We start from the raw sequence: 25,365 nt of genomic DNA, 5'->3' as shown, positions 1-25,365 counted from the left end.
CGGCGTTTTCCTGCCCTGTCCCGGCGCTGCCCTGCTCGGCGCTTCCCTGTCCCGGCGCTGCCCTGTCCGGCGCTTCCCTGCCCGGCGCTTCCCGGCCGTGTCCCGGCGCCGCGGTGAGAGCGAGGCAGCTCCGGCGCCCTCCGCCCCTTCCCCCGTTCAGGCGTGGGGGCTGGCGCGGTGCTCCGCGGGCCGGCTCGGCCGTGGCGGTGCCGCCGGGTTCGGGGCGGGTCGGGGGCCGCTTGTGCGGGACTCGCAGGCGGGAGGCGGTGAAGCGGTGTCAGACGGGCCCTCGGGAGGCCGCCGCTGCTCTAGGTAGCTCTTCTGAGTGTTTCTGTTAAATTGTTATCGTGTGATTGGTTTCCGGCGGTGCTGTGGTTGGGCTGCGCCCTTGTGGTGTGTAGTGAGCGGTGGGATGCGGGAGCGGCGGCTGTTCCTGTTTGCAGCCTGGCGGAGGCCGGGCAGGGCTGGCAGCCGTAGCGCACTCCGGGCCCGGCTGGCGTGTGTTCCTGGACAGGCCGCGGCTGGGATGCGGTATCTCTGACAGATTTCACGTAGTCTTTGTCTGGAACATTACAGGGAAAAACGCAGCAGTGTCTAAAGGGATTTATCTGAGTCTGGTGTGGTCTCTGCTTTCTTGAAGCTTTTTTTTTATGAGGAAGCAGCTTTATTTCTAGCTCCTTAGGCTAAATTCTATGTTCCTTTGAGACAGCAGGATTCAAGTTTGAAAAGCCGAATTTTGTGCTTAATCCGGGCACAGTGTGAAGGTTTTGGTGACTGTGACTAATGGGAATGAAGTTGAACTGTATGTGAGAGCCAGCCTTGGATCTTGGATTTATCATGCTGTGCTGTATGGGAAAGGTGTATTCTGCCTAAGCTGGACAACTTGTGTTAGCACTGACATGGGAGAGTTAGTAGTTGCAGTTTGATTGTGACTTAGAGCAGAAAATAAAATTCTAAATAAGGAAGGAAAGAGGCATCTGAATCTGAAATGCAGCATGTTATCAGAATTTTGTATGTTCATCTTATGCCTCTGTTGAAGAGTAACAGGAATGGTGACCTGCTACAATTTGGGAAACAAAAGGTGGGCCCAGCATTTAATGAAGAGAAGGAAAGTTAGTAGCAGCTATGGAGTGGTACATTGCCATAGGGTGTTGTATCAACAGCACACCCTGAGCTCTGTTGACAGTACTGTTTCCACTTTGGCATGATGGCCCTTCTTTTCACAAAGTTCTTGAGTTAATAATCTTCAAAATTACTATAGTGCCCAAGACTTTGTCTTTTCTGTGAGTTTATCAGAGAAAGCAGCTCAGGCATCTTCAAGAGAGCAAGCCAGCCTGAAATTCAACTCCATATATTGTCTCAGCATCAAGCAGTGTAGCATGTTGTGTATACTAATCATGCTTTTAATGAACTGTAGAATTTTAAGGCACAGATAATATTGAAACTTCTGTGTTTAAATGAAAACGCTGGAATGTGATGTCTAATGCGTTTCTCTATTCAATCTAGAGAAAATCTCTATGTAGTGTGAGAAATTGTTTGGAATCAAGTGAATATTGCTGATTCCTTAGTTTTCTGGAGCTTGGTGGGGTTTTTTGTTTGTTTTGTTTGTTATTTTTTGTGCATATGTGATTGAGTTCTACAAGCTTGAGCATTAGATGGTCTTTTTTGCTTGGTTTCAGTTTACGCTTTTTTATGTTAATGCCCGGTATTTCCCTCTACTACAAAGAAGCTTTTTGTACTCCATTAATTTAAGCTGAAGGATCATCCAGGTATTAATAAATTACAGTTTTCTAATTGAAATAAGTGAGTAAGCTTTTTTAAAATATTTTTTCCTAAAGTGGTCTGGTCTTCTACCCAAGTCATACCTGTCTAGATTACAAGTCATTAAGTTATCTGTAAAATTGAATTTTAAAATCCTGTAGTTACTGTAAGTACATGACTGCTTCTTTTTTTATGTGTGTCTGTTAAATGTGCTTGAGTTTATTTTTACCTCCTAAAATCTTTCAGCTGAGAGAAAATGACTGCAATCAAGCATGCTTTGCAGAGGGATATTTTCACTCCCAATGATGAACGTTTATTGAGCATTGTGAATGTGTGCAAAGCAGGCAAAAAGAAGAGGAACTGCTTTTTGTGTGCCACAGGTACATAGGAATACCACACTGTATTTGTTGTCTTCACCTTTGTTTTTTCTTGGTTGCATTTGTTTTCTCTTAATGTACAATCCTTATTCTTGACTTGTGTAAAGCAGGTGCTTTCCATTCCTAATGGAGAAAATTAGTTTCAGCTTGTACTTTCATTATTGCTTCTACTAAAAAAAGAAGCAAAGCCCACTACTTTGATTCACAGATCTCATTGTAATTTGAAAGGAAGGAATCAAAAGTTATTCTTTTGGCACTGGTGGGCTTTTGAAGCAGGCTTTATGTAGTACTTAAAACAGGGTTTAGTAATCATCTAAGCTGATAAGCCTAAATAAAATGCTTTAAAGAATATTTGTTAGAGTCCAAGGAAGGGCACAGCAACTGAATTGAGTTCTAATGTTCCTTTAAGTGCCTATTATTACATTATATCTCTTAAAAAATAAGGTGCTTTGGGTTGATCTGTCAATAAATTAGCTTGCTAGAATATTTTTTTGACTGAAAAATGTCTGAAAGTGTTTTTATTCTGACTGTACTCTCCATTTATGTTTGTGCTTTGTCAGTTACATGATCATGGTCCCAAATCTGCTCTATCAAAGAAATAGCTGAAACTTGGGGTCATAACCTCATGAGCTGTATAGAGATATCAGCTTAAACTGAGCTGTGGTTATTGTGGATGAAAACGTTTCAAAATGTTTCTTTTCATCAGCTAAATACTATGAAATCTCCCCCACAGATAATTTATTTGAGAAGTGGAAGTACAGCAGAAACAAATGTGAAAGCAGTATGTGTGTTTTGAAATGATGTGTGTTTTGAAGTGACTCTCTTGCTTCACTTAATAGTGACAACAGAACGACCAGTGCAAGTAAACGTGGTCAAAGTGAAAAAATCGGACAAGGGAGATTTTTACAAAAGGCAGACTGCGTGGGCACTTCGGGACCTTGCTGTTGTTGATGCCAAAGATGCTGCTAAAGTATGTGTCACTTTTTTGTTTAGTCCTCTGCTCACAACATCCTCTTCATTCCAAGTCAGACTTAACTTCCTTGTTACTGGCTGCTTTCAAAATTAGATTGATAACAGGCTAATTAAGGTGATACATTCCTGTGCTGTCTGTGCCTGCATTTTCTTTCAGCCTTTGCAAGAATATGACCCTGGTTAATTGAGTAACAGTAGTCTAGATATGCTTGAATAGCAGTAGTCTCAATATGTGCCCTGTTATTTGTAGTGATCTCTCAGTGACTGTAGAGAGCATCTGCTAAGGACCAGTAGTACTTTTTAAGTCTTATGTAAATTTTTTCACCCAAGCTTAATTTCCAGTAAGAGAATTTATGACTGTTCTACTAATTACAGTAATAAATTGTTAAAATATCCAAAATGTTCTGCTACATGTAATGTTTTTTTGCTGGGACATTTACAACGTTCTTAATAAGCAGTATATAAGCTTGAGGGTGAGCTGGAAGCATACAGTCTGGGTATGGTGGACTTTTCCACAGAACAGGAGCAACCTATTTTTGCCCTCCTAAATTAATTTGTTGTCATAAACTTCATGAAAAATCTTACACATCTGTGTATTGTGTTATTTTTGTCTTACTTGCCTTGACAAAATACTACTGTCATAGCGTGGATTCTGGTTCTTCACTATCACTATTTTAGCACCTTTATTAAGGTCCATGAGGGCCCTAAAGTTGCTGTATGAGCTTCAGGTTGACATGTGTGTAATTTAATTTTTATCCTGTCATCTCCATTATTAAATGTGTGGACAGTCTCTGCTACTTAGAGAATCATTTGACTGTGGAGCATGTAACATATTTCATCTTTTGCAGGAGAGTCCTGAATTTGATTTGCATTTTGACAAAGTGTACAAATGGGTTGCAAGCAGCACAGTGGAAAAGAACACCTTCATTTCATGTATCTGGAAACTCAATCAGAGATACCTTAGAAAGAAAATTGACTTTATTAATGTTAGTTCACAGCTGCTGGAAGGTAAATTTCTACAATTGTATTTGAAATATAAAGTTTAGTAATTACTGATTTAAAACAGATACACTAAAAAATACTCTTAATTCTGATGTGTTTTCTTGTTTTCTTATTCTTACTTCTTTTCAACTTTATATTTTCTAAGTCTTCAGATAAGTGAGATGACTATATAGCAGATTTTTTCTTAGAAAACTGAGAACAGAGACAAAATACTTCATTAATGATGTTCTAAATATTGATAAGCTTTCTGTATTTCTAAGACATTCTGTTTCTTGAACAAAAATCTACCTCCAAGAACTGGTAGGTCTAAATGTGTAACAAATCTGCTTTTGTTCTCATTTGCATTTCCCCTGAATTAGAAAAATGCTTTAAAAAGCGAGAGTTTGTAGCATTCTAAAAGGTAAGGGGGTTTTATATGAGAGTTCTAGTTCATTGACTGTGAGGCATGTGCTAAATTCTGCTAGACTCTATTACAATTTATGTGACTGGTGGCTTTGGATGGCTTTGTATCTTGTTTGATTATCCTGTAGTAAATACTTTATGGTCACATTATCTTTAAATAGTTAACATTTTATAGTAAAACTTAGCAAGTAGGAGTATATCATATAGAGTCTGTCAGAAGTGGTGAAACTACTGGTATTAAATACTAGACTGGTGTGTGCAGAAAAACTTGAATTGGAAATGTGAAACAGGAAGGATAGCATTTCTGTGTTTTGGTGTTGACCAGAATTTGTTTTAAACATCTAACAGTTCAAGTTTGTGCAATAATAAAACATTCAAACTTACTGCCACTTAAATGTATACACACTGTTCGTGCTTTGTCTAGCTAACATTCTCTGCTTCCTTTCCTCTGCTTTTCCATACCTTTTAATTCTTCAGAACTTCCTAAAGTTGCAGAAGGTGCGTAACACCTTTTTCCTTTTTTTTGCCTTGTAAGCAATTTCATTAAATAATATGCTTTTTGTTTGGTTGGTTGGTTTTTTAGTGCTTTGGTTAGCTTATTAAGTTGCTAGAGATAAGAGAGATGTTTCAAATGTCTCAAATACTTTCTGGTTGGACTGTGTTAATATTCATTTGCCAGCCTTTGAGTGGCTTGTTAAATTCGTTAAACACTGTTGTGAGAATTGTAGTTAAGGAAACCATTGTTTATTTGATTTTCACTTATCTCAGTACTGATATTCCTGTTGTGAAACTCATCTCGAGTGTCAAGATAACTTTTATTTAATCAGTAGTATATGTATTAATCAACTTTGGTATGTTTCCTTTATGCTCTGTCAACCAAAAGAGAGAATCTAATTTGTACTGATTTTCCACTAACAAATTGAGTGTCATACTGTAATATATTCTAATGCTGATTACTAGTGTAAGAGGTAAATAAACTGAGACTAGGTTTTTCCTTGGAATAAAAGAAGGTGAATATTTGTATTTTGCTTATGTTACATAATTTGGAAAACATCACTGTTGGGAATCAGTCCTGGAAATTGTAATGAAGCGTGTGGAAGACTGAGACTTGAAAAAATGTGTTCATAGGCAGCAGGTGCTTTTTGGAGAGTTGTTTAATGGATTGATTTACTTACAGGTAGTTTAAACATACTTTAGTACTCTTAAAATGCTTGTGACTTTCTGGACTTGATAACGTGTTTTATTTTCCTTCTCTGCCTAAGAATCTGTTCCAAGTGGAGAGAATCAAAGTGTAGCAGGAGGTGACGAAGAAGCTGTGGATGAATACCAGGAGTTAAATGCAAGAGAGGAACAGGATATTGAAATAATGATGGAAGGGTGTGAATACGCTATTGCTAATGCTGAAGCCTTTGCAGAGAAGTTGTCAAGAGAGCTGCAGGTGCTGGATGGGGTAAGCATTGCTTCTGATGTACAGTGTTGATGCTGGATGGGGTAAGCATTCCTTCTGATGTATCGTGTGCCAGCATGTTGAACTGTTCTCTTTGATACTGACCAAAGGGCATTCTCTGAAAAGGTAGTTAGCATGACCTGTCACATACTGAAATGTAGATGGTTTTTAGACAAGCCAGCATCCTAGAGGTCACTTGGAAATCTTAGGAGATGCAGGGGGTACAGACTTGAGGGAATCATCAACAACCTCCTCAAACTGTCAAGTTGTGTATTTCTTGTATATTTTGAAAATGGCTGCTGTCATAGCATACATTGCTGATATTGCAACAGAAAATCTGACCCTATCACCTATGCTTGTGTTTTTTGGAACTAAAAATATTCTGGTATAGTAGAGATTACTCTTTGGCTTTTTGTTTTCCTGCAGACCAATACTTCAGCTCCAAGAACTTGAGCAAAGTTTTGGCTTTATATCTTACTGAATGTGTCATAGATTGACAAATTTGTGTGTTCAGTAACACTATGGCTTATATTATTTTCTTTTGTTGATTTCATCCAGAGTTTTGGAAACTATTTGACAGTAATAGAGGGAGAAGGAGATATCAGAATGCTTTTGAGATATGAAATGTCTTCTAAAATGTGACTTTATTTCCTTTACAGGCAAATATTCAGTCTATTATGGCCTCAGAGAAACAGGTGAATATCTTGATGAAGTTGTTGGATGAAGCTCTAAAGGAAGTTGACCAAATTGAGCTAAAGCTGAGCAGTTATGAAGAAATGCTTCAGAGTGTAAAGGAGCAAATGGATCAAATTTCAGAAAGCAACCACCTAATTCATCTCAGCAACACAAATAATGTTAAACTACTGTCAGAGATAGAGTTCCTAGTGGTAAGCATTTTTGTTACGTTTACTATGGTTGCTCATGTCAGGTATAAAATTCTTTTAGGTTGTTACCCTCTTTAATTGTTGCACTATTTTCAGTAAGTTATAATGACAAAATTGTATTTATCCTTCTTGGTTCACTAGCATAGCAAACTAATTTGCTTTCAGCTTATGGACAATACTATCCATTATTTTGTAGAATCACATGGATCTGGCTAAGGGCCATATAAAGGCCCTTCAGGAGGGAGATCTGACATCTTCTCGAGGCATTGAGGCCTGCACTAATGCAGCAGATGCCCTTCTGCAGTGTATGAATGTAGCTCTTCGTCCAGGTAACGTTTTTGTCAGACTACTGTCTAACAAAATTTATTATACTAGTGCCTTGCCAACTAGTCTCAGATTTTGTTCTGTTGATTGAAGGAATTGTGACCTCTGGTCCTCTTGGTTCCCTTTTTCAATATATTACTCTGTATTTTGTACACTCTAAAGTCCTTTTTGTTTGTAGGACATGACATGCTTCATGCAGTGAAGCAGCAGCAGCAGCGGTTTAGTGACCTGCGGGAGCAGTTTGCACGGAGACTTGCCAGTCATTTGAACAGCGTATTTGTTCAGCAGGTATTATTTCTTACTATTGAATATGCAATTTTTGATCACAAACTTTTCTGGAGAAGGAAAGCAATCTATCTAAAATTGGACATATTCTGTGCTGTAATCAGGAAATGCTAGAAGGTCTTCAGGCACAGCTGAGCATACCAAACATTAACTGCCTGCAGGAATCACTTACATTAACAAAAAACCCCAAACGTTTCTTTTTAAAAACCCCCCAAAATCTCAAATTGACAAACCAAAACCACTACAGCTTGCTATCAGAATTAAATGCATTATGTGATATATAAGGATTTATTTTAATTGTAGAGCTTGATAATTGAAGAGAAAAAGCAGTGACCTTTTTAAGGATGTTAGTTGCTGAAAATATAGAAGGTCTTCCCGTCTGAACTTCAAAGACCATGGAAAAAGCCCCAAACCAAAACCAAACATACAAAATAAAATGTCTGAACCTTGGTTTTGTTTCTTAACTTGAATTATTCATAAAACATTGTCCTGACACTTGTTTCCTAAAGTCTGGGTGGTTTTTTTAGCCTCAGCTTTTTAATGTATGTGTTTTTTATCTTCAATCAGTTTACTCAGACCCTCCTTCAGCTCTATAACAGGTTCTCCTATCATTCAGTTCCAGTGAGTACATTGAGTTTGATACAAAATTTTCTAACCAGTTTTTTTTCCTGAGCTTGAAATTATCTAACTAGCAGCTGCATTTTTGACTCTGCAAAAGGAAATTTGTCCTGTCTGATTACAGGGCATCAGACTTACATCCCTTTTCACTTCTATTATTTTTGTCAGCCCTTAAGCTTTGTTCATCTGTTTATGAGCTAACATTCCTCTGATCTCATTCCCAAAAGTTGCTGAGAGACAGATTGACATGCATGGAACAAAAATATTTTCAGGAAATAGTAATAAACGTACAACAGTACAGGTATTGCAAATGTGTGAAATTGCAGTATTTGTAAATAAGAAATAGTAATTCTGGTTTTATACATATTAGCTCAATAAAAGTTTTACAGTTCTAAATTTTTTCTATTACAGTGTGTGCAGAAAGTGGAATAGAGTAACACTGGATAATTGTATGGAGAATTGCATTTAGAGCCTGGCTTTTTATGGCAAGGATAACTGCTTCCTACTTTTCTTCACTTTGCAGAAGAATTCCAGGCATAATAGTTTTCTTCATTTTGCAGAAGAATTCTACAGTATAATAATTTTTTTTGCCTTTAGCTTCTGCTCTTAAGAAGGTATTTTTCCTCTGTCGTTTTCCATATTTTGAAAATCTGGGTACAGACTATGTGTCCCAGATCTCAAATGAGCAAGTAGAAACCATGTTGTGTAAATGCATCCACAGAGTTTGAATATTGGACTTGTGTATGGAAGTGGCTGTTAAATAGAATGTCTTTCTGATGTTCTCTTCTGAGGATTTTACTTTTTAAAAAATGGTGAGAGATTATTATTACCGTGTAATATTATGTGTATTAGATGAAGTTATTATTCTTAAGACACTTTTCAGTGCTGTTGAGAATGTTATTACCGATTGGCGTTTTACTTTTTTAAAATTCTGATACTGTTAGTGGCCTCACATTGTTTTTCATACAAACTTGCCCTCTGAAAAGCTTTGGCTTGCTGTTAGCTGTGAGGAGTTGTGGAGGTATATCAGATCCTTTTGTAATCTTATTAAAATGAGCTTGTTTTGTTAGTTTGAGGAATATAGCAATTTCTTAGTCTGATGTTGTTGAAAACCTCAACTCCAATACTTTGTTGCCTTTAACATCTGAAGAGTTGCATTAGTTGTTTAGAATGTTTCTTAAAAAAGTATTTTAAAGCATTTTCGAAAAAAACTAAGATAAAGAATCCTAAATTAAAAACACAAATGAAAACATTATAATGTCTAGGAAGCTGTTAATATAAGCTAGACATTCTGATTTGGAAGTCATTAGTTGTAAAACATAGTTACATTGGCATTTGAGCCTAAATATATTTCCCTGAAAGTGTGAAATTGCTCTTTATTTTTTGAAAAGCAAAATAATCAATGCTTGATTTAAACTATGGTTGTAAGATACTGAAGTGCTTCACCTCCTTTACATTAAAAAGAGGATAAATATTAAAAATTTTAAACAGAAATGCAACTTCAGATAGCCATTTGCTGCAGTGTTAAAAACTGATTACTAACAGTTAATGTAGTTGTCTTTTTTGTGTAATACTAATAATTAATTAACCTATTACTTTAAAGATTTTTTAACAACCAGCTTCAGCATTCAATTTAAAGGCAACTCCAGGCTTTCTGCCTTTGAAATATGAAGCAGGTTGAAGCTTTGAAATGATGAAATAGTTGAATGACAAATTCACGGTGTCATTTGGTAACGGTATAAATTTATGTGTAATAACAGAAAGCCCCTAAATGAGATGGGAAAGGTACCTCTAGAAGCTCTGTAATGGTTTAGAGCAGTCTTGAACAGAACATGCTTTACTGTAACTAGAATGATTAGTCCTGTGGAAAAGTTGGCCTGGAGAGAGAAATTTACCTTGTCAGGGAATTTGTCATCTACCTTTATGAAGAATGCAACTACTAACCAGAGAAGTTGTGTGTAATAAAGGGACATGAATAAAATGGTTACATGAAAGAAGAAATAAAAATTTGGATAGCTCAGTATTTCCTAGCAGTAATATGAATGAGCATTTGCACTGATGTAGTTGATGAAAGCTGTGACAGCCACCAGGTAAATTATGTTAAACTGTAATGAGCATTAAAAACACATGGTGTAGGAATGTGACAAATGAGGGGTTAGAGGGAGTTTCTCTAATCTTTTTTTTTTTCACAGAAGCATATCAAAGATTTGTTGAGAAGTTTTCCTATATGTATCCCCAAAAGTATGCCCACAATATTGAGTATGACCTCAGCAATCATAAGAGCAGCTGTGTTGCTAATGTTGGCTGGATTCCAATTCCAAATTATATGTTCCAATAATTACACTAGCTTTTTGTTGAAGTCAGACTACAGGATTGTTTTTATAAGAAAGATTTATAGTGTTATCCTTCCCCATTTTCTGGAGCATAAATTAATGAAGTTGGCCAGGACTTGTTTCTTTGGGTCTATTTGTATGTCAGTTTATGTAGTTAGTAGAGCAGGGCTCAGAGTAAGTTCACGCTCATGTTGGATACAAAAATGTACTGAGACAGGTCGAAAAGAGCTTGAGGATGCCCCATCACTGGAAGTGTTCAAGTCCAGTTGTTCAAGGATAGGGCTTTGGGCAGCCTGGTCTGGTGAAGGTGTCCCTGCCCATGTCAAGGGAGCTGGAGTTAGATGGTCTTTAAGATCCCTTCCAACTCAAACCATTCTATGATTGTTATGTAGTAGTTCATTTTTATCCAGAAGCTGCCAGTGTTCATGTTGCATTACTTAGTAAAAGTTGGTATTTTACAAATTAAATCTTAGATTTTTTTTTTAAACAAGTCTGTGAATGTATTGTGGAAGAGCTTTTTCTAACAAAAGGCTTGAACTGATTAGTATCCAGTACAACAGAAAAAGGGTAAGACAAAGTTGCTTTAGTTTTTATCCAAAGTGGCTTCTGTTCCAACTTAGAAACAGGCAAAGGCAGTTTTTAAATGGTGTAGCTTATTCTTATTCCTGACTTGTCGTGTCCAAGATGGAACTGTCAGGAATGCTTCCTCTCTCAGGGATGGACATTGACTGACCTCTATAAAGCACCTGCATGTGATGCAGGAATTGGAGACCAATTGGTACAATCTTTGCATGCTTCCATGGCACAGACTATAAGTTGTGTTGCTGTATTTACAGCAAGCCTAGTAAAAAAAGACTTTACAGAAGATATTAAAGCCATTTGGAAATGATTTAAATAAATTATCCTCCATTCTTTTAACCCAGGGATAGTGGCTGTGTGTTCTGCTGTGTGGCTGTGCAGAGGTGTTACCTTGTTTGCTCTTCCTGAATTACTCAGGAAGCTTGTTCAAGCAAGTGAAAGCTTTAAAAGCTAAATCACGTGTTGTTCTAGCAATATGATGGGATCTTTGTGTAAAGGAGGAGCATGAAATTAGTGGCTTGTGTTAAATGGATTGGTTTATGCTACTGGCTGTAAACATTCACTGATGGCATGTTGTGTGTGTCTGTTTGTGTGGACGGAGAGGGAATGTGTGTGCACTGATCAAGGAAGGCTTGGCCAAAGTGGACTAAAGTATGTTGAAAAACATCTTTAAACAGAAGCAGCTATTTTCTTTTTTTTTTAGAGGAATAATGTGATAATCTCTTAAAAATTTTCAGGATCAAATTGTCATTAAATTTTCATTCAGGTGTACATTGCATTCTTTTACAAAAAGTGCCAAAGTGACTCACCCAGAAGGCAGAAAGCCTTAAAATGAACAAGCTTATTAAGATGCACTGCCTGCCTTGGCTGTAATAATTCGGTGTCTGTATTAGGTTAGGTGTCTTTTTCAGCCTGCATCTCTGGACCTTGCTTCTGTGCAAGGTATTTTGAGGCCTTTCTGTTTGTCTGAATGAGATGCTTCATATTACATTTTTCAGGAAACTTCTAATGCATCTGTGTAGTGCTTCCAGATTTACTTTAATACTTTTTCTTATCAAGGGTCACGATCAGAGCTCCACTCTTGCCCAGCACTCTGCTGAATTGACATTACCCAATCATCATCCATTTCACAGAGATTTACTTCGATATGCTAAACTGATGGAGTGGCTCAAGAACACAGATTATGGAAAATATGAAGGGTTAACAAAGGTATGTGAAGTGATCAAATGATTCTAGAGAATGTACATAATAGACTGGGCTTGAGAAAGAGTCAAAAGAATTGCCTCTGTGGATGTACATGTCATTTTAATATTGCTATATATTAAGTATAACTCACTGCTCCTCTTTTTTTATTCCTTTTTAGAATAGGAAACTTCATTTTTTAGTATTTGTGGTCTCCTGATCTGTTTATTGTTTTTTTCCCTCAGTCTATGCTGAGGTATCACAAGATATTTATCTTAATATTTATGTAAACAAGTTTGCCATTAAACAGCCTAGTAAGAAAAAATTATTAAGCTAATTTCAAATTGGTGTGCTTATTGCCTGTGTAACATCTCTATTTCAACAGACCTTCATTTCACTTGGAAGTGTCAAAAACTTTAGAGGTCTCTTGTACAGTAGATTAAATAGAAATGATTTTCCCTTGTATGCATGTAACTTTTAACTACCTTGTTTAAAACTAGCATGGAGTAAAAAAATTGCTACAGAAGTATAGAAAATGTTCGGGTAGAAGTCAAGGAAAAGTTAGTGCTTACAAAACAAGTATTTTAAATTAAAATTCTGTCATTCTTAAATGGAAGATTTAAATTAGACTTTGACAATAGCTTTCGAATAGTTATTCATTTGCCTTCAGTGTAAAGCAGGTGGTGAATGGTTGGCATCTTTGTGATCTTCTAATTGAAAAATAAGAGAATTACATATTTATGTGTGCTTTTGGGGGAACAGTAAGAGTCTGATAGAAGAGGGAGAATGGTGCTGAATTCTCTGTCTTCTACCCTTGAAATGAATTCTGTGAGACTCTACCACCAGTAATCCTATCTGTATGTACTGCATTGCATATTTTTACTTGTGAAGGAAAAGTAGAAGTTTCTGATTAATGCTCAGTGAACTCACTATGAAAATGAATATAAGCTGTTCAAATATCACAAATATATTTTTGTGCATGCTGCATTAATATATATAGTTATGTAGTCCAAACCAGTTTGTTATTTAGTAGGACTTGAAAATGCACAGGTTCTAAGAGTTATTTACCCATAATAGAAGAAAATCAGTATGAATACCAGTTAACTGAATTTACATTTTTCTTTCAAGAATTATATGGATTATTTGTCACGACTTTATGAAAGGGAAATAAAAGATTTCTTTGAAGTTGCCAAGATCAAGATGACAGGCACAACCAGAGAAGGAAAAAAGTTTGGTAAGCTTCCAGAAGGCACATATCTTGCTTTGAATTCTTACTATTTGCATATAAAAGACTCATTATGACACCTAGGGCTAATTTTTTAATGGTGTAAAATTCTTTACTTTTGGCAAGATGGAAGAAGTTGGATGAAAAATATGACTGGTAAAACTTCTGACTTCCACAAGGCCAAAGTTGTACAACTGAAATCTTGTGAAGTTGGTCAAAATAAAAGTATAAAATACAATATTTCTCTGTTTTCAAATCTACACTCACTTTTTATTACTTGAATTATTTCACTTTGTTACCTGAACAAATTTGAAAAATCAACTCTTGTAATGAAAGGGAGTTTGGGCAGCATTGTTTTGTGTTCCTTCTGCTGTTATTACTACTTTTAATAAATCTTGGGTGGATTTTTAAGAAGCTAGTTTTATAATGCTAATCCTGCCTAGTAAAACTTAAATATTTAAATGGTTTTTTTCAGGGGGCTTTACCTATATAGCCTGAGACTAGAAATCATAATTTGTTAATGTGTAGGTATTTATATTTAAGAGATTATTTCTACTTGGATTAGTCTAGTGTGAATATGGAAGTAAAGCTTAAAAAAAAGACAACTGGGTACTTAAAAATCAGCAGTGCTATAGGTGTATTTATGTATTGTCAGTTCTGTATTTTGAGATGCAGTGTTTCAAAGCTTGTTGGAAAATATTTATATTTACCACGATTTACCAGTTTGCAAATTCTGAATTCCAAAATTATGTGCAGCTGTAAGTAGTAAGTTCTATCAGTCTCTTTTGGGTCCTGAATTTATGCTTTGAAGTTTGATGGTAGAAACCAGAAAAATGTAATGAAAGGAAGAAAGCAGGAAGGTAGTAAGGCTTGTTTGAGAGATGGAAAACTGCAAAGATAGGTCTTGGCAAGCTGTTGGACATAGAAAGCAGAGCTGCAATAAGATGTCATTGTCAGAACATTTGAATTCTTAAATCTTGAAAAGCAATCTTACTGCAAGACAAAAAATACCGTTAATCTAATACAAATTGATTTCTGAAACATTCTAAACACTTTGTCTTGACACTTGTTTTGTGATTTGTACTTGTGAGAGACAGCTTTTGTAGCAGTTCCCTAATTTGTGTTAATGTTATGGAGCAATCAGGCATTTTGGAGAAAGAGATCCTTCCAGTCAGCAGAGTAAAAGCTGCACCTTGAGAAGACTTCTGTCATGTATTTGTGCAAATTTATTTGTGTTGCAACGCCTCATAAGGGTGTGTAATTTCAAAGGCTTCTGTGTTCATTGTAGTGATTGTACTATTACTAATTGCACATTCATTCAAAATATATCACTTCTTAATAGTAAACTTGTTTAAGGAGTAGTGTAGGTTCATAATGCTCCAGTTGTACTCAAATACTAAAGATGACCTGTTTCCAAGTTGTGTTGGTGTGTGTTCTTGCCTTTTTTTTTGTGCTTTGGGAATAGCACTGCTATTTGAGTGCCTCAAATGCAGAGGGGATGCTGGGAGAATTCTGGCATTCTGTGCTAGCGCGAGGTTCTTTGTCTGCATTTTTATGGCCAAAAAACCAGCCTGGGTCATGAGCATTCACTCTTGTCTTAAGTAGTCTTTTCTCTTTTTTTTCTTTTTTTTTTTTTCTTTTCTGATGAAGCCAAGACTTTGATACTTAAATACCATAAAGTCAGTGTTGGAAAGAGTGCTACTATTGTCATATGTTTATATGATGTAGCTCGTTAAAAGCCACTAAGGCTCCCCTGATTGTCCAGGGCCTGATCTTGTAGTTCTTTACATTCATAAGTCCCATGTGTTTAGAAATTGAGGACCATGAAGAAGTGGGACCAATGCATGATAGGTGCATATGGTAAATATATCATGCCTAAACCTTTTTTATTCAAAATCGGCCAAACCCCCAAGATCTAAAAAACAGGCTGGAATTAAATTTGAATTTGGTGTTACAATTATCAGTAGTGTTGCCTACTTGAGAACATCTGGTATTTAAGATATGTTTGTGGCATTTAGAAATATATACTCATTCTATTACAGTAGGTTCTGCTTGCCTGCTCCATTTTGGGAGGCTTGTAGCATCCATCCTCATCAAGATCTCTTTAAAACCTCATATTGCTTTTAGTGTACGTATGCAAATGCCTTTTACTCTAGGGATTCTATATTTTCTACAAATGCCCATTTACTTTAAATTTCATATTGAAGTCCACTAGAGGAAACTTCAATTTTGAAAAGAGCCAGGAAAAATATAAAAACCTCTTTGTAAATTTTTTAACTATATGTTTATTATTTATATCCTCTCCAAATTTGCAGTCATCTGTTTTTGTGCAGCATGAATGCAAAATATGTAATCTCTATGTAAATATCGTGATTTGCAACAACTAAGAAAGGTTAGCCAGTCTTACTGTTGATATTAATTATTTTTGAGTAATTGTGTGTGTTTTAAATTCGAAAGGTGGACAATATCTCCGACTCAGTAAAAAAATTCCATAAGTACATTTTAATTTCTTCATGTCTATTGTTGATATGATTTATCATGGAAACTGAGTCTGACAAATAATTTAATGGACTTCTCAATTTGGGAGAACTTAAATACATGTTACCAAAAGTGTTCTTTGAACATACTATATAAGAAAAATCAAGCTATACCTATAAGAAAAAATACCTATAGCTATAAAAAAAAATACCTAGAAACTTATTCTATTTTCCATGTAGTTTAGATACTGAATTTCTAGAATAGTACCTCTCCAACTAAATGTGTTTGCAATGTAGTTACTTGCTGCTTATAGTTCTCTGCATGTTTCTTTCCAGTTAGAGCTTAACTTGCATCTTGTGCATGGTTTGTGCAAACTGCATTTTAACTTGTCTTTGTCTTTGATGCTTGCAACCTAATCCATCCCAGCTACACTGCCTCGAAAAGAAAGTGCTGTCAAACAGGAAACTGAGAGTGAGTATAACTAGTTGCATTAGTTGGTGTTGTCAATGCATGTGTGTCAATGTTACAATGTAGTGCTGCATCAGGAAGAATCTACCTCACACTGAAGCACTTTGTTCAGAATGAAATAAACGTGAGCAGAACCATTGGGCTGGCAAGCCAAAAAGGAAGCACAGCTCTAAGTCCAAACATAGAATTTGAGAAGATTTCCACATAAAGGCAATATCTTTTGGTTTTCCCATGCTACTAGTTAATAGTAAAAATGTATTTGTGCCTGAGACCTTGTCATAGTTTTCCATTCCTCCAGTTCATTGAAGTGCCAATTTAGCTAAGATCTATAGAGTTTGTCTTGTGTCCCTAGACTTGATACCAACAGAGCAGTTAAGTGAAGCTTGCAGGATTGCTTTTAAGTTTCTATGTGGCTTAGATGTGAAAAGTTTACTGGGAAATCCAAATAATTATAATGTTTTGGTCTTTTTTGTTATTAGCTTTCTCTGTTCTAGTCCAACATTTCTTAAAAAATTAGGGGAAAAGGAAAGGAAATAAAAAAAGAAAAAACATACTCCTAGGAGAAGGCCCAGCAATATCATGAAGAAATGACTGAATCTTAATTATGATCAAAGGGAGGGAGAGTATTAGCAGCAGAGTTACTGTAGGGTTGTAGATTCAGCAAAATAGCTGGATGAAACTGTAGTTAAAAGGATGTTAACAGCAGAAAGATCAAGTGCAAGATTAAAAAGTGCCTGTGTGTATATAAAACATTTTAATTTTTTTCCTTCCTGTGGTTCAGTTCTGCTTGTGGCAGCCTTTGCCCAAAATACATCCACAAATGTGATAGCTGGTCTTAGCTTTCAAGTCTTCAATCCTTGTGTTACTGTATTTTAGAGTTTTGTTCCTTTTTTACCTTTTTGCCATGCTTTACAATGAGAATTTAAATAGTTATATTGTATTTTGAAAATTGCTGCAGAATCTCAGTTACCTTATAATGAGGAAAGAGTACATTTACAGCAAAAGCATTTATAGCTTAGACAAAAGTTGTTTGATTTTAATATAGGACTACTAGCAACTCTTGATCTCATATGTTCTGTAACAAAACCTATTCTTCAGTATTTTATTCTGCCTTCACTTTCCTTCTTCATAGTGTCTTTATTTCACAGGTCTTCATGGAAGTTCTGGAAAATTAACTGGGTCTACTTCTAGTCTAAATAAACTCTCTGTTCAGAGTTCAGGAAACCGCAGATCTCAGTCATCCTCACTGTTAGACATGGGAAACATGTCTGCCTCTGACCTGGATGTGGCTGACAGAACAAAATTTGATAAGGTAAAGCCAAAATACCCCATAGGATTTTTGCTTAGTTTTGTATTAGAGGTATCTTACATATCCTTCTATAACTCAAAAATCTCTACTTTTTAAATACTAAAACATGCCAATATCAAAGGTTTTATGTGCCGTACATTTAATAAAGGCAGTTCCTAAGAAATATGTAGATCACAGTATTAATCTCAGAATATAAGATTCTATTTAAATCCTTTATGGGCTGTGTGGAGTCTTTAAAGAATATCAAGCATAAAAAATTATCTTTTAAGTTTAAGCCAAATATGTGTATTTAAGGAAATAGGAATGGAACTGATGGATTCTCCACTGGTTTTATTTTTTTCAATTCATTCAGTGTTCTATGGCATTTTGCTAGTATGTAAGCAAAAGTGAAAGATAAGGAAGATAAGAATTTTAGCCAGGACTTGAGTGTGACCCTAAAATTTTACTTATACTGGTTTCACATTAGTTATCATCAGTTTTAACTTTAACCAATAGCACTAAGTTATTATTGGAGTGGCCTCATCCTGTTTTAAAACCTGCTGTCCTCAGCATCTGTTGACTTCTTTTCCTGAACCATTAAAAGTGACAGTGCTTACCATTTCTGGCAGAATTAACTCCTCACTGCTGTGGAAGGAAAACAAGCAGTTATCAGTCAGAGATAAAAATAATTTTGTTGTTCTCGATTGAATTACTTGATGGAGATTAATGTTTTTCTTCTGACCTCTTCAAATCATTGCTTAGTCTTTTCCTGGGAGGAAATAGATGCCTGAAACAATATTAACTGTTAAGTTATTGCAAACTTGTAGCAGAAACTTGTCTAGAATTAAAAGGCTAACTTTTTAAAACAGGTTTATGCAATTATTGTGCTATTATTTTCAATTTCTCACTTGTACCTCACACCCATTGGGGATATGAGAATGTGATTTAATATAGAGAGTTATAATCTATTGAACTGACCCACTGAGTTGTTGGATTATTTTCCCTATGGGAGTTTTCATCAGTGTGGATTTCCTGTGTGGCTAGATTGGTTTACTTTATGTAAATTATTGCATGCTTTAATTTTTAAATACTTGCAGAGAAAATTCTAAGGGAAATATGTTAAACATCTGCCTTAGAATTTCCTTATTTTTTATTAATAAAATTAAATAATTGTAATTCCTTATTGCCAAAATAGTGTTTTTACTTTAGTTTAAATCTAAAAATTGTGTTACATACTTCAGTACAAAACCTACTTATTTGCTTCTCTAGCAGCTATGTAGAAACTTTTTCTGCTTTTTCTACAGAACAGTTAACTTCAACATACACAGTTGACCTGTTTTACTTTCCTGAAGCTTTTAATTTTGTCTTCCTCTGCTCAGCAACCCAGGCAGAAAAGATGGTCGCAGAACCCAAGACTTGCTATTAAAATGAAAATGTTTCCATTATAGCACAAAAGTGCTTCCTCAGGCTGCAACTAGAAAGCTTCTAGTTGTGGAAAAACATCAATTGTTTTTTTCTTCACAGTATTACATGGATAAGAAAGGACTATGTTGAAGAGGCAGCTATTATTTTTAGACATCTACTTAGAAGCTGTTTCTATTTCTGTTAAGCAAAAGTTTCTAAAGCTCACTGAAGATAAAAAGTATATGTAACAAACAATTAAAATTAGTATTGTTAACTCTCCATAGTATTTGGTGTGTTGATAAAATATTTCAACTTTCTTTAGATTTTTGAGCAAGTGTTAAGTGAACTAGAGCCTCTGTGTCTGGCGGAACAGGACTTCATTAGTAAATTTTTCAAACTGCAACAACATCAGAGCACCTCTGGAACAACAATGGTAAGACTTAGATTCTCTCTCACTGTAGTAAAAAAGTATTGACCAGGCCTCAAAGGAGACATGTTTAAAAGAGAACTTTGGAACTGATTATGTGATCCAGGTGATAAATAATTTGTTTTTCTTCATGAACTGGAAGGATCTTTTTTTTGGCTAACCAAAACAAAATTTATGACAGAAGGACTGACATGCTTCCTTTGTCATGGCTTTGTTTCCTCATAAGATGACAAGAAACACTCCATCATGCTATATAGGATGACAGTGTGGAGTAATTGTGGATAATAGTAAATTTGGTGGAATGTGACTGGAAAATTACCAGAAACTTTCAAACTGTTCTGTTTCTGCCTCTGGAGGCAAGGGGGGTGCTGGGGGTGTGGAACTGCTACTTAAATTGGTTTTGTCAGATGTAGTATCTGTTTTGATAAAGAATTGGAGACAAACCTTATCTTTACATACATTCCTTGTTCTCACAGAATGAAGTGGAGGAAATGGATGGAATAGCTCTATCTCGTTCGCACACTTCCGGTGTTCCACAAACAGTATCATCTGAGTATGTGCTGCTATTTTTTATTACTGATTCTTAAGCCTATGTTTGAGTTTATTTGGCATATAGAACTCTTTTTCTCTAAAATCAGAAATTATTCCATTTCAGTGAAAGTGAATAGTGAACTTCAAATTTTTACCTAGACACTGAGTGTGTCAGTAAAAAGAATAATTTTTGTATATAGAATGGGTGACCATGTATATAGTTGTTTAATTCTCTTAATAGCTTGCAAATTGAAATTTGGCACTATAATATAAAAAATATGCTCAGCAAAGTTCTGAGAGTGTGTGGCAGCTTCCACAAAGAAAATACTTTTTGGAATATTTTATACCTGTGACTGTTGATTTTTACTGTGTGGTACTGACTTTCTGAAAGTCATGAGACTTGTGGAATGCAAATGAGAGTACTATATCAAATAAATATATCAAAAAGCATGTAAAATAGCCTAGTAAACTGTCAGAGTAATACTTTCCTCTTATGCATTTTTAATAGGAAGGACATGATCCGACAAATGATGACAAAAATATTTCGTTGTATTGAACCTGAGCTGAATAACCTTATAGCACTGGGAGACAAGATTGATAGCTTTAATTCCCTTTATATGTTAGTTAAGATGAGCCATCATGTATGGACAGCACAAAATGTGGACCCTGCGTCCTTTCTCAGCACAACACTTGGAAATGTTTTGGTGACTGTCAAAAGGAACTTTGATAAGTGCATTGTAAGTTCTTTAGTTATTCTGATTAAGCTAACTGTAATATAGGAAGCCCACTCCTACCCAGTTTGATTTTACATTTCTATATACCTAAATTCTTTAAATTTGAAGTGAAAATTCGTAATTTATTGCTTTTCTACTGGCCAAGCCTTCAAATAAATGGTGGTTATGTTTCTTTTTTCTTCTCCATTCAAGTTTTCCTCAATAAGTAGTTTTTTGTACCAAGTAAGACCACTTGCTCGGGGTTCTGAGCTAGTTGACATTCTTAATTCTTTGTTTAAACTTGTACTCCTTCTGAGATTACTGAAATTCATTAAGTAAAATACAGCTCTCTGCCTTTTTTACTTGCCAAAACCAAACCTTGTGGATGTACAAAGGGTATGAGGTGTTTTGGCAGTAGCAGAAGCAGCCCCTACTGTCTGAAACTTTCTTCTGCTAATGCAGGTATGACCAGTATATTAAATATGACATGTGAAAACAGAGTCATTGGTATAACTTTGTTTTATTGTCATAATCTCACTCTAGGCAAACATCATAAAACTGACCATTCTTGATCAGTTTAATACTTAAAATATTTGGAAACTGATTTTTTTATTACACTAGAAATAAAATTTCTTCAAAAGAAGACTAAAGAGACTTCATGCAGCAAAAGGAATTGTTAGCTTGGCTGAATCAGAAAAGTGAAATTCCTTGTTAGATCATAAAGTGAAAATTGTTAACTGCTTCTGGTGCATAAATTTGTTTTTTTTTTTTTTTTAATGGGGTGTTTGTTTTCGTAATACTAAGTAAATAAATGGGAATAAAATAGCTTCTTTACTTTTTCTTTCCAATTATTTTACTTTAAAAAAATTAATGGTAAAAAGGGTGAAAGACTAAATAGATGTAATTGAAGGAATTTATTTCTGTCTTTTATATGTGTCAGTTTTTTCAGTACATCTGCATATTTCTCTTAATAGTTATTAGATGACCTAGAGCCTAACACTTGTTCTTGTTTTGAATTAAAGAGTAATCAGATGAAGCAGATGGATGAAGTAAAAATCTCAAAGAAGAGTAAAGTTGGGATCCTTCCATTTGTTGCTGAATTTGAAGAGTTTGCAGCCCTTGCTGAATCAATTTTCAAAAATGCAGAACGACGAGGAGATCTAGATAAAGCCTACATAAAACTTATTAGAGCTGTCTTTGACAGTGGTAGGTCTTCTGAGGCTGTCATAGTTTACTAAAATAGCTGTTTCCACCTGTTTATATATAATTTTGCCCCAATTAACAGGTGATTTTTTTTTAAACTATGGTGAACTTTTGGTTGTCTTTGTTATTTTAAGTGAGCAAGTGTAATCCTTTTGATTGTAATATACTTTTTGATACTTTCCTTTGTACATAGCTGTAAAGTAACTTGGAGTTGTGACAGAGGAAAGTGGTTAAGACTCTGAAGAGGGAGGGGAGATTGCAGCAACCTGGCATGCTCAGTCTGAAGTGGTGTCTTGTCTTTTTGTTTCCTCCTGTAAAAAATCATATAGGAAGAAAAGAAATTGGCAGTAGCAGATTTTTCCTAGTTAGCAGTTCAGTGTTTTGACTGGAATGAATCTGTGCTCATTACTGATACTCTGGTGTCCTGGATCACTTTCATGATGGGCATCCTGATAGGCTCAGCAAAATGATTAATGGATGAATAGGAATGGAAAATTAACTGCTCTTGGTTGAAGCCATCCTCTTTCAGCCTGCTTTTAGGTGCAGTAAAGGAGGGATGAGTAGAATTTTTTTTTTGCCTGCTTGTTGTTTTTTGGGGGTTGGGCTTTTTTTTTGGCAGGAGAAGGGGGAAGTAAAAGAGCTATGTGTGCAGGGTTATCTATTTTTATTATTACATTCAGGGATTGATGGTAATTTTGACCATAAAGCTAATAAGCAAAAACTGAGATTAAGAAGTACATTTAAGAAACCCCTACTACCTTATTGAAATTTTTTGTCCTAGTGAAGATGGGAATTGATTTTGCTGTGACTTCTCTTAAATAGTTCTGTCATGTGCAATTTATTAGGGATACTGAAAGCATGCTTGTAAACCTTCTCAGAATGCGACTTGTTTCTCACACCTGTTATGACATCATATATAATCATCATTTTGTATCTTTTTATAAGTGACTTTTTTGCCACAAAGGTTTCATCATTTTAGAGCCTGAATGTATCTGTTGCTTCTTTTGAAGGCTCTTAGGTAGCACTTTAGTGGTAATTCTGACTCATACAAATGGTAATCAGTTACCTGAAATTCAAAATTCCTTTTTTGATAGCATTATGGTTATTGGTTATGTTTTTCTGAATTTGTTTGTCCTTTTGGTATTCAAAGTATTTTGCTTCTCATTTCTTTCAGTTGAGAAAGTAGCTAATGAAAGCCAGAAGACACCCAGGGATGTCGTCATGATGGAGAACTTCCATCATATTTTTGCAACACTTTCTCGCTTGAAAATTTCTTGTCTGGAGGCTGAGAAAAAAGAAGCCAAACAGAAATACACTGATCATCTTCAGTCTTATGTAATCTACTCACTTGGACAGCCTCTTGAGAAATTAAATGTGAGTATATTTGAGTATTCATTTAAATGGCACATGATAGTTTTTGAATGTATTATTTCCACTATTTGATCTCTTTATCACTGCATCTGTCATAATCTCTTATTACTTTGGACTGGCATGTCTGGCAAGAGTACTCATGAGGGTAACAGTCTTGGATGAAAATAACCAAATTTTTCACGGCAATTAATAGTACTGACTGAACATCAATGTCATAAGCAAATGGTTCTGAGGAAGAAGAAAGTGAGGGAAAAATTTTATGCTAGTACTTGGACTGCATTGTTGGGCTGTGTTTTAATGTTTATGGCTGAGCAGTACTTCATGCCAATTAAAAAACAAAAATTGGGAAAACACAACAGTCATGAAAAAGAATCAAGATTTAACCACACAGCTCAGATTTGTGATAGTGACTAATGCTATTACTTGTTGTTAGCATTTTTTTGAAGGTGTTGAAGCTCGTGTGGCACAGGGTATACGGGAAGAGGAAGTAAGCTATCAGCTGGCTTTTAATAAACAAGAGCTTCGTAAAGTTATAAAGGAATATCCCGGTAAAGAAGTGAAGAAGGGATTGGATAATCTCTACAAGAAGGTAGATAAACATCTCTGTGAAGAAGAAAACTTACTTCAGGTAAACTAAATTGTGTCTTGAAAATCCTATAATTGCACAGAGGCTTTTTATTACTGCTTTTGCATTTGTATTCTGTGGCAATGTTCAGCATAACTCTAAAAACATAAATTTTGAGTACAGCTCTTGGGTTTTTTTATAATCCTAATCTGTTTCTATTTGTTTAATACTGATTTGGACCAGAGTAGTGGAAGAAATTTCAGAGAGAAACTTCCTTTATGATTCCCTAGCTGACCATTAATGGGTGATGTCTGTTGTGCAAGATACATTGGAAGTAGAGAATAGATTTAAATGAATGGGTAACCTGGTGTGAATCTTAATTGGTGCACTACAGCAGAATACTTTCAGTTATATATTTTCTGAAAGTTTAATGTCTAATCTTTTTCTTACACTCTGTATACTTTCTTGCTGGAGTAAATAATAAGTAGACTTGAGTTAAGCTTGTTTAAACAGCTTTTTAAAGTCTGAAACGTGGCACAATTATAGCACTCTTCTGGTTCAATGTGTTTTCCTGAAAGACAAAAGCAATATCTCCATTAGGAAAACGTCCCCATCTTCTTTACTATTTTCTGCTTTGCACATTTATTACAAGTCATGTCAACATTACAGATCTAAATGGGTAAAAACTATCAATCTTCTTTTTAATGCAGTAACTCAAGCTATTGAACTTCATTAGTAATCTTTAACTGTAAAATGACATCTGAAGTGAGGATTGATTAATGAGCCAGTGTTTTCTAGATAACCTATGCAATGTGTTGTGCCAGCTGATGTTTCCTAAAGTTTGCTTTCTTTGGTAGGTTGTGTGGCATTCCATGCAAGATGAATTCATACGACAGTACAAGCACTTTGAAGGGCTGATAGCTCGCTGCTACCCTGGATCAGGAATTACTATGGAATTTACTATACAGGACATTTTAGACTACTGCTCCAGTATTGCACAGTCTCATTAAGTTCTAGAAAGGGAAACAGAAGTGTGTGCCTGTGTATAAGGGAATCAAACACTATAAATGTTACTGGGTTTTTAAAAGGTGGATTTCCATGTGTGTGTAGTTAACTGCCATGTATGTTGAGTAACACTCCTGCTTCAAATGCCTTTCAGGGCAAAATAAAACCTTTGGGAATTTGTTGTGCTTCTATTGGGCTGAAGTACTGTTTGAAAGCATTAATTCAGTGAAACACTTTGGATACAGTTTTTCCCTTTCCCGAATATTAAAATATTTTTATTTATAATTCTTCTCTTGCCGAAAGCAGTAAGCACTACCTTCATAGTATGCCAAAAGAATACTACTGTTTTCACTAATATTTTTCATCTTAGAAATTATGTAAGTATTGAAGACTGAGATACTTTCCCTTCCTTGTTCTAGGAAGTATGGATGTAGAACTTTATGCAGTGGGAAGATTGAATTCATGTTCTGAAATGTAATGTGACTATGGCTCTAATTCTTAATTAAACTATGTTCATCATA

The 25,365-nt window shown here is 35.5% G+C and overlaps 1 protein-coding gene across 8 annotated transcripts; it reads left to right on the top strand.

The window, feature by feature from the left end:
- Nucleotides 1-31: 31 nt before the first annotated feature.
- On the top strand, nt 32-25,365 carry EXOC1 (exocyst complex component 1). Of its 8 annotated transcripts, XM_036381765.2 has the most exons (21): nt 32-312; nt 2,008-2,141; nt 2,978-3,108; nt 3,959-4,118; nt 4,992-5,012; nt 5,777-5,964; nt 6,621-6,848; nt 7,042-7,174; nt 7,348-7,457; nt 8,022-8,075; nt 12,044-12,193; nt 13,295-13,400; nt 16,296-16,340; nt 17,486-17,649; nt 19,352-19,462; nt 19,933-20,009; nt 20,496-20,724; nt 21,723-21,906; nt 23,078-23,277; nt 23,708-23,902; nt 24,697-25,365. In XM_036381765.2, the coding sequence occupies exons 2-21, from the start codon at nt 2,018-2,020 to the stop codon at nt 24,847-24,849; spliced, it is 2,763 nt and encodes a 920-aa protein (XP_036237658.1). In that variant the 5' UTR covers nt 32-312; nt 2,008-2,017; the 3' UTR covers nt 24,850-25,365. The 8 variants fall into 8 exon arrangements, with proteins under 8 accessions (XP_036237658.1, XP_036237659.1, XP_036237661.1 ...); XM_036381766.2 differs by lacking the exon at nt 4,992-5,012; XM_036381768.2 differs by lacking the exon at nt 8,022-8,075 and having other exon boundaries at nt 33-312.

The sequence above is a fragment of the Molothrus ater genome, chromosome 4 (genome assembly GCF_012460135.2).
Source record: "Molothrus ater isolate BHLD 08-10-18 breed brown headed cowbird chromosome 4, BPBGC_Mater_1.1, whole genome shotgun sequence".
NCBI classification, from domain to species: Eukaryota; Metazoa; Chordata; class Aves; order Passeriformes; family Icteridae; genus Molothrus; species Molothrus ater.
This window is presented reverse-complemented; position numbering and strand designations above follow the sequence as displayed.

Coding starts and splice junctions, on each gene's coding strand:
- EXOC1 (XM_036381765.2), top strand. CDS start 2,018: ATGACTGCAATCAAGCATGCTTTGCAGAGGGATATTTTCACTCCCAAT. Junction 5,965..6,620: donor AGCTGCAGGTGCTGGATGGG/GTAAGCATTGCT, acceptor TTTCCTTTACAG/GCAAATATTCAGTCTATTAT. Junction 13,401..16,295: donor CAGAGAAGGAAAAAAGTTTG/GTAAGCTTCCAG, acceptor AATCCATCCCAG/CTACACTGCCTCGAAAAGAA.